The sequence below is a fragment of the Toxotes jaculatrix genome, chromosome 15 (assembly GCF_017976425.1).
Source record: "Toxotes jaculatrix isolate fToxJac2 chromosome 15, fToxJac2.pri, whole genome shotgun sequence".
NCBI classification, from domain to species: Eukaryota; Metazoa; Chordata; class Actinopteri; family Toxotidae; genus Toxotes; species Toxotes jaculatrix.
Window position 1 is genome coordinate 8,956,456 of NC_054408.1, and position 8,592 is coordinate 8,965,047.

An 8,592-nucleotide genomic window follows, 5' to 3' on the forward strand; every position below is an offset into this window, starting at 1 on the left:
ATTTAGCAAACATGCTTTGTGAAACAGGCTCCAAGGGGCCTGAGGACTGTTGTAACTGTCAAACATGTTTGTCAAACATCTTTGAACAACTTTCCCCCACCCCGCATTTACAGGCAGACATGCCATTTGTTAATATAAAGTTTAGTTTGAGGCAGTTACTGGAAAATGTGACAAAACTAGTAGTAAAGTAAAGCACTGTATTTCATGGTCCTGTGGGTTTTCATTCCAGCCATTTAATTCAAAGACTGATTTACAGCTCAAGGACATGAAACCGGTATGGCTGAAAAATCAACTCAAACTGGGGTTTAACAATTCAAAAAAGTAATTGACAGTTTTATCATTCAGTCTATTATACATGATAAACAAACACTATTTAAAATGGCGTAATGCATTTCCACTATTCAATATCACAATTATTCTCAAATAATGAACCTCCACTTCTAAGCAGTCCAAACAAACAAGACCAAGCAGGAACAGGTTTGACAGATAAACTGTATGAAGGCAAAGCAAAAAGTCAAACAGCCTTCTTCATTCACTTTTATTGACCTCTCCTTTAGAAAACAGTTCAAACAAATCCATTAAAACCTTATTAAATAACTACACGATATTTAGATGAGGGAGAAACAAAAACATAAAAAACATAAATAACTGTACTTTCTCATATTACATCAAACAATGCATATTAATGGTAATAACAGTACATGAAGGCTATGAGAGACACAAAATAAATGTCCCATACATGGCATCACATAGTATCAGTCAATGAGCGAGTAACCTCTGTGAATATTGGCTTTAGTTAAATCCCATCCATGTTACAGCTGGGAAGGCACTGATGAAAACCGACCAGAGCATTTTGGCCATTTTTAATCATTACATGGGGCTGTTCCTCAGGACTTTAGTGCAACTATTTTCCCTTCAGCAACCAAAATCCCAAGTGGGCTCAAACTCAGGAAAAAAACAAACAAACAAAACCACCCAGTGGACTTAAACAAAGCAACATAATTATGTTCTTACAGTGATCTCCTGAGCTTTTTCATGCACTAAGCCAACAGTACCTTTTACAGATTTTTTTTTTTGTAGCAAATCCTGGGATGTGTTTATTTTGTAACAACAAGACGTTTTCACTTTAGGAAAAGAAAAACTTATTTGCTTTTGTGCTGGGCTGGATGAGAACATCAAAGCCATTTCAATGTCTGTAGAGTGAATATCGAGCTGCAGCCAAAAGACTGTTAGCTTAGCAAGGCGAGCTGCTTCCCCCTGTTTCAACATTTTCGTGCTAAGCTAGAGTGGTACTGATCCTCTCTTCTAATTCTTGGCAAGAAAGCAAATGAGCCTTTTTTCCCAGAACTCCTTCAAGTGAAATGGAGAAAAACTAAAAATGCCTCCAATCCTACAAAGCTGCATCTATGAACTTCATACAGAATGTTTTGAGTATCTCTAATACGGAAAGACGGGCGTTCTATCACTAATCCCGGTGGACAAAATGAATTTCTACATGTAACACACCTACTATGAAGTCACCTCACACGTCTTTTTCAGGATTAGGTTACTGTGCTTTTTCAGGAGCTCCCTAAAATCTGCAGAGTTGCAATAAAAAAAGTCAGATCTTTACTGTCTGAAGTGGATTAAGATAAGCAGGCAGAAATATTCCCTTTATAGTAACAAACCTTATTTAGGGCGAGGCCACTAAATACTTTCACCCAAGAACAAATAAGAAAAGCTACAGTAGCAATTCCCTCAGATCCCACAATGCCTCAAAATTCCTTTCACAGAAATCATAAATAGTACAATACAACTAGAGGACTCTTGTGGACCCTCTGATCAGCATCCCATGCTTTACATGTTAAAAACTTTTTCTTCATTTCACCACAATCTCCAAAACAAAGTCCCTTTTTTTCATGAAAGAGTGGGTCAGTTCAGAAAGCACATATCAACCTTGCAAAGTGATAATGACTAGTGTTAATGATAAGGGCAAAGAACAAGACACAGAGAGATGAAAGAGGGAGGGACAGAGGGATACAAGGTAGAGTGTTAAGTCTCGTAACAGTGGTTAATGTCGGGGGTTGGGATAATCACGCTCCGGGCCCCGAGAGAGGACATGAGAGTGACGAGCCACCTCAGATGGTTTGGTAGCCAGCATGGCTCCTCTTCCTGCCAATGAGGTAGGCGAAGAGTACAATCAGGACAAGACCTGCTAAAGCTGCTCCGACTATGATGGGGATCAACATGTCATCCTCATCCAGCTGGCATTCCTCAGCTGAGGGAGAGAGACATGTGAGGAAGGATAAGAGCAAGAGAGCAACAGATTCATTTTCTCACATTTTAGCTGTCACGAGTGTTTACCTGCTCCAAACTGATTTCCACTCAGACCGAAGGGCTGCAGCTGCACCTGGAAGGTGTTGATGGAAAAATTCTGGGTCACTTTCAGGGTTTGCTCCTCTCTGCACATGTATGAGAACCCAAGGGAGCCCCGCAGGTAGTCCAGGCTGTTGTTATGGGCTAAGACGGCGTCTATGGGAATGAAAAGATGGGAGAGGGGTGTCCGGAGTTCAATGTGAGTCATGTGAAAGGAAAAAACGGATTAAAGACACATCGAAATGAAAAAAGAAAAAAAAAGTTTAGTGTGTTAATTTTAATGACTCATCTTGAACATACATAAATACGTCCAATTAAATGTGATTTGGGGAGGCTACCTAACCAACCCAGCCATTACATAAACCTACACTATGACTTGGATCATAGCAGCTAGAACTTAAATTTGTTTATATGTCCTATGAATGTGGCTGAAGGCCTAGAGGATCAGTGGAGCATAACACGCAAACACAACTTAACAGGTTTGATAGGAACCTAAACTAAAACAACTATATTTTTATACCTGAGACTACTAGACTAATAGATATGTGTCTACAAACATACAACTCAGAATAAATAAAATAAAATAACACAAAGTCTCCAACAATAAATGAATGAGTAACAAATATTCACTGAGGTTTAAAAGGGAGCATTACTTTTAACTAACTAATAAAGCATTAAGAAAGTTTCCTGTGCCATATTTGCCTACCATGGAAGACAGAGTCCCTTTACTGTGTAAATTTAAATCACAATCACCATCACACAGAGCTACATGAGGTAAAACAGGTATGTGGGAGTTCACACACCTGTTTAGGTCCTAAATAGATGCGTGAGGTCCCATATTCTGCCTTAAGTGGAAGTTTGGGATCTAGTGCACATTTAAAATTATGTTCTATTAGTTGACTAAGTCACAGTTGTGGTGCTACCTTTCATTCATTCCATGACTTCCCTGATTAGACTGCAAAAAATGAACACTATCTTAAGATCACAGCATAGGTTGAACACATGCTTATGAATCTGATAAAAGTTAGCTTGCATGAACTCTGGGAGGTTAAGTGCACTCACCTTTCATATCAGGCCAGTCTGCTGACAGAGACACTTCACTCAGATGATACTTATTAGATGTAGTATTCTGGAAAAACAAGTCAGCAACACTGCAGTCAAGACGGTTTTCCTCAAGCTCTAGCTGCCATCTAGTGGCTGTTTCAGGAAGTATAAGATGAAAAATAAAACTGCCCACCATACAGGCAAGAGGATAAATTTCACATGGGTTTATGTACAGGGTCATGATGTACTAAACAGTGAGAGCAGATGCAGTAACTTACCAGGGTGAAGGAAAAGTTGAGGCTGGTTTTGTCGGCATCCGTTATCAGCCGCAGGGAGGCGCTGTCTGGGTCACATGATCCAGAGGTCCTTGTCTTATTGGGCTGAAGGTTCAAAACACCCTGCACTGTCTATAAATGAAATATGCAACGTTTAGCACTTAAAATTTGGCTACACTTGTAGATCCAAAAGTATTCGGACAAGGGTTGAGTGTGTTTAAGCACCTTATTTTGAGACAAAGAGCTGAAGGTGACGTTGAGCTGAAGGCCCATGGATGCCCGCAGACAGACAGTACCATTACTGCTTTTCACCTCGTAGTCTCCTCTATCAGGTCGGCCGGGGTCCTTGTGCGGTGCAGCAGTGGTTGGGACAGTCGTAGGGGCAACAGTAGCCAAACCCTGGTGCAGAGCAGCAGCTGCAAAAGGTAAAGTAGATTTAATATAGTTTTTTTTCTTTTTGATCTCATCAACAGAAAAATATCTTTTAATGTCAAAGTGTGAAAATATCTCTATAAAGTGATCTAAAGTAATTACATGTCAGAGTAAATATCCACCACGTTTTACAGGACAAAATGTCAGAAAATAGGGAAACATTTATTAATACACCAGTTTGACATGTTTATGTTAAACTGCTTGTCTTGTCTAACCAACACCTAAAAATCAAAAGATACTCAGTGTACTATCAGAAGGTTAGAAAACCTGCAAGTATTCATGTCTGAGAAGCTTGAAGAAATTAATTTGGTGTTTTCGCACACAAAAAAACCTAAATTGATTATCAAAATTGTAGCAGACTATTTTTCTGTTATTTCAATCAACTTTTATTTAATGTACAATATTTGCCTCTGAAATGTAGTGAAGCTTAAATAGCATAAAACTAAAGAGCCCCTCCGCTCAAAACTGTTTTCTTTTTACTGTTGCTTCACAAGTTTAAGCTTCACTGTGCAGAATGATGTGTGCAGAGTTTTACTGTCACTTTAAGTCTAAGATAAAGCGTGTTCATTGAGCCAACTGTGGTCAAACACGCAGCTTGAGTGATGTGGACACCTGAAACCTCCAGTGAACATTCACTGAGAATGGACAGAGAAGTATTTTGTCTCCAGCAGCAAACTTTATAAATGAATAATCTTTGCATATGAATAGACTCTGGATTTTTAATGAGGGAGAAGGAGTAGATGTAATTTTCATTTTAATCAGACACAAAGTGCTATATTCTATTTGTGAAAACAAAATAAAAACACAAAAAAGGGCAATTTTGCTGGTTTTTCCACACAGATTGACCTCATCAGACCAGTTCTACATCAAGAACCACTGCACTTAGAGAGGGTCAACCCCAGATTGGACAGGTGTGAAATACTAAACAATGTTTAAAAATACAGACGTCATTATTATAAAACCGTTATATGTAGGCTTGTCAAATATGAACTTTGAACTTTAATAAGGAGAGTTTATAGATTGTTTAAACCACTGTCAGATTCATGAGACCTTTTCCTCTATCTTTACCCTATCACAGATCTAGATCAAAAACCAGTGTAACTAGACTTGTCAAATCTGGATTAGTTAAATGTAGAGGGTTTAAAGCACGGTCACATGTGGGAAAGCTGCTGATCGGGATCTAACCCTCAGCTTCGCTGTTTCATAAGAGAAATGTGAACTCAGCATTGTCCAATCCAAACAGCGTTTATGAGTTAAAACACTAAAGCTGCCACACGTTAACTCACCCTAACGTTACATGTGTAGGCCTAAAGTTAGATTATCTGTGTAACTATGAACGTAGACTTGTTTTCACCCAGTCCTAGCACTGATCATCTGTGACCTTCGGGGTTTGGTAACTGTAGATGACCAATACTCACCTAAAATCAGCTGTAACGTTACTCCCAGGCCCCATAACTGGACGCCGCCGATCTGTGTCATGTTTCTCCGGTTTCTCTCCGGCTGCTTCGCCGCTGGTCAGGACGAAATCAGTGCAGCACAGCGACAGGCAGGACGCGGCGGGTAGCTAGGCGAGGAGATGTTGTGCTAGCTGGCTAGGCTAACGTTAGCGTCACAACAATAACGGCACGAGAAAACACAAGTGACTGATTTGCTGAGATGGTAAAGCGCTGCTCCTGGAGGCAAAACCCCGTTAACGTGTCTGGATACACGTCTCCACTTTTCCCCCCCTTTTACATTAGAATAAGCTAGCTCTGATGATAATTCAGCTCGGATTTAGGACTTTATCAGCGCCACCAGAGCAAAGACTGACATCAGGATCATGTGACAGACGGTTTAAGAAACACCTAGAAAATCACGTGGTAAACAGCGGACCGTTTGTTTCAGCTTGTACAAGCGTTTAAGGCTAAATATTACAATATAATACAAAATACAAAACAACAGTACAAATACTTATGTACAGTACTTGTATATTACTTAAGTATATGGATTTTATGTTGCTTCATAGATGTAGTGCTCTACAAGGAGACAGGATTTTTTTTTTTTAATTTCACTACATCTATTTAACAGCAGTAGAGTTAAGATGAACCAACAAATAACCAATGTGGAAGAAGAACTCAGATCTTTTACTTAAGTACAAGTCCTGCAATCAAATTTTACTTAAGTAAAAGTACAAGAGTATTAGCATCAAAATATACTTAAAAGTAGTTGTTACACATTAAATTTAATCACTTTAAATGAATCTTAATCTATAATTATACATTACATTTTAAATTCTGCAAAGTAACTAAATTTATCAAATAAATATAGTGCCGTTAAAAGTAAAATATTTCCCTCTGTAAATGTACTGGAGTGGAAGTATAAAGGAGCAGAAAAGGGAAGTCCTCTACTTTCATTTCTCCTCTTCATTCTTCCCCTGGTTGGGAAGAATGAGACATCTGAAACTGAGGCCCCACCTTCAAACGTCTCTGAGTTTTAAGTAGTAAAAGTAAAGATTCCAGAGAAGTTAAAAAAAAAGGATTTGTATATAAAGGTGTTCTTTTTAATTGACTATGATTTATCCTGTGACCTTCCACACTATCCACCTTGAACAGCTACAACAGTAAAATGCTACTTACACATTGATGCATCAGTATTAACAGTATGATAATGTCATATATGATAACATGGCAGTCACAAGGGGCACTTTTCAAGAAAGATTTTTTTTTGTTGATACACTAAGTTCATTTTACTTATGATATTTCTGTACCTTTGCTTAAGTAAGGACTTTTACTTGTGCTCATTAAGGATATGAGTACTTCCTCTATCATTTTCCTTATGAATATTTAAAGTTGCTGGTTGATCTAATTATACTTTCTGTACATACTAGCTGTGAGGAGACCTGACTACTTTTTAAGAAATGGGGAACAAAATCCACAGTCCTCTTCAAAAGTTCATCCAATGCTGATTCGAGGCCTCAGCAGTCTGAGTTAGTCAAATCAAGTGGGCATCTTCACGGGGCAGACCTAATTCTTTGGGGGCCTTAGGAAAGCCAGGAATGGGGCCTCCCTTGTGCCTTGAGAGCAGGAACATAATCCAAAACAGATGTGGAGAGGGAATATGCAAACAGTTGTGTTTATACCAGATTAGGTGGTTGCATATGATGAAATGTGAACACACATTTGACAATCCATTTGGTCCACGCATGTGGATAAATAGGTTTTGGGCTGCAGACAGAATCTGAAAATGGGAATGTAAATTAAAATGTTTATCTATCTGTTAGTTGCTTGTAGGGTCCAAATGCTAATTAAAGGTGCATAAGGTCAGGCCTCAGAAGTCCCTGAACATTTTACACACCCGTGTCAAAACCAAGTCTCCTCTTTGTGCAACTTAACCCTGCCTCAGTGATCTGCGTGCCAGTTCAATAGTTTCCTTTCATGTCACAGATCAGTGTGATTGTGCAACTTGAGCCAGACGCAACACTTTGGAAAGATGCGGAGGTCACATGTCTGTAACTCCTTTCTTTACACAGACACACTCTAACATTTAAGTTATCATGAGGCCAACCTATCTTTTGACCTTTTGAACATGCAGTTACTTAAACAGACTGTTAGCAGCTGCAAATGTCAAATCAATCCTTTTCCAACCTTCTGATGGACTGTTCACTTTTCTCTCGATAACTGTTAACCAACAGGCATTTTGAACCTGCACTATCAGATTTTTGATCTCTCCTTGATGAACATGTGGTTTAGCCTGTTTGCCACATTTTTAGAAACATGTCACTGACGCAAGTATCTGTATCTGTATCTGTAAAGATCCAGAGTGATAAAGGAACAAAATTCTCCTAAATCCCGATTACTTATATATTCCTTTGTAAAGTTGTCTATCTTATAAGTCAGTACACATAAAATTTGCAATTCTATATATAATCCAGCACTATAAAACTGACACTTTATATGCACCCTTCTTACCTTATGCAGCATTTACAAGCAGTACAAAACACTTAATAGATTGTTTATGAGACTATAATGTAATTGGAAGCAGATTTAAGGACATAAACTTGTGTTTATTATGTTGTCTACAATTCCTCCTATGAAGCATCAATAACTGATGCATAAACATGTAATGAAAGCTTGGCAATACAGTACAAGATTCTGTAGCTGTAATCATGTGTAATGGATGAAGAATCAAATACACAGCATGTTATCAAGGATTTATTAAAATGAGTTTTTTGTCTTACAGTTGCCACAGACACTGGAATATCTGAAAGGGCAATTAAAATTTAAACCTGTTTATGTTTCAAGACTTCTTGAAGAAACACTTAAATGCTCATAAATATGTTTCCAGCTATGAACCATATTTATACTGAATGCTAAATGGGGTGCACAGAGAAGGCAGAGGCAGAGGAGCTCGTCCATGATGCTAAAATAAGTCTAGAGGAACAGATTCTGTGACGTTTTGAGGAAAACAACTGAAAACGACAGTCGGTGAGACCATCTGTGGGGGTTGA

At 38.5% G+C, this 8,592-nt stretch overlaps 1 protein-coding gene across 1 annotated transcript; it reads right to left on the reverse strand.

The window, feature by feature from the left end:
* Positions 1 to 524: 524 nt before the first annotated feature.
* On the reverse strand, positions 525 to 5,922 carry lamp1b (lysosomal associated membrane protein 1b). Its single transcript, XM_041057932.1, has 6 exons — positions 5,525 to 5,922; positions 3,900 to 4,090; positions 3,678 to 3,806; positions 3,418 to 3,484; positions 2,344 to 2,511; positions 525 to 2,257 (listed from the first exon to the last, which is right to left on the reverse strand). Exons 1-6 carry the CDS (start codon positions 5,583 to 5,585, stop codon positions 2,118 to 2,120), a joined length of 756 nt encoding a protein of 251 aa, XP_040913866.1. The 5' UTR covers positions 5,586 to 5,922; the 3' UTR covers positions 525 to 2,117.
* Between the last annotated feature and the right edge of the window lie 2,670 nt (positions 5,923 to 8,592).

Coding starts and splice junctions, on each gene's coding strand:
- lamp1b (XM_041057932.1), bottom strand. CDS start 5,585: ATGACACAGATCGGCGGCGTCCAGTTATGGGGCCTGGGAGTAACGTTA. Junction 3,807..3,899: donor GCTCTTTGTCTCAAAATAAG/GTGCTTAAACAC, acceptor TTTCATTTATAG/ACAGTGCAGGGTGTTTTGAA. Junction 2,258..2,343: donor TGGAAATCAGTTTGGAGCAG/GTAAACACTCGT, acceptor TCTCTCCCTCAG/CTGAGGAATGCCAGCTGGAT.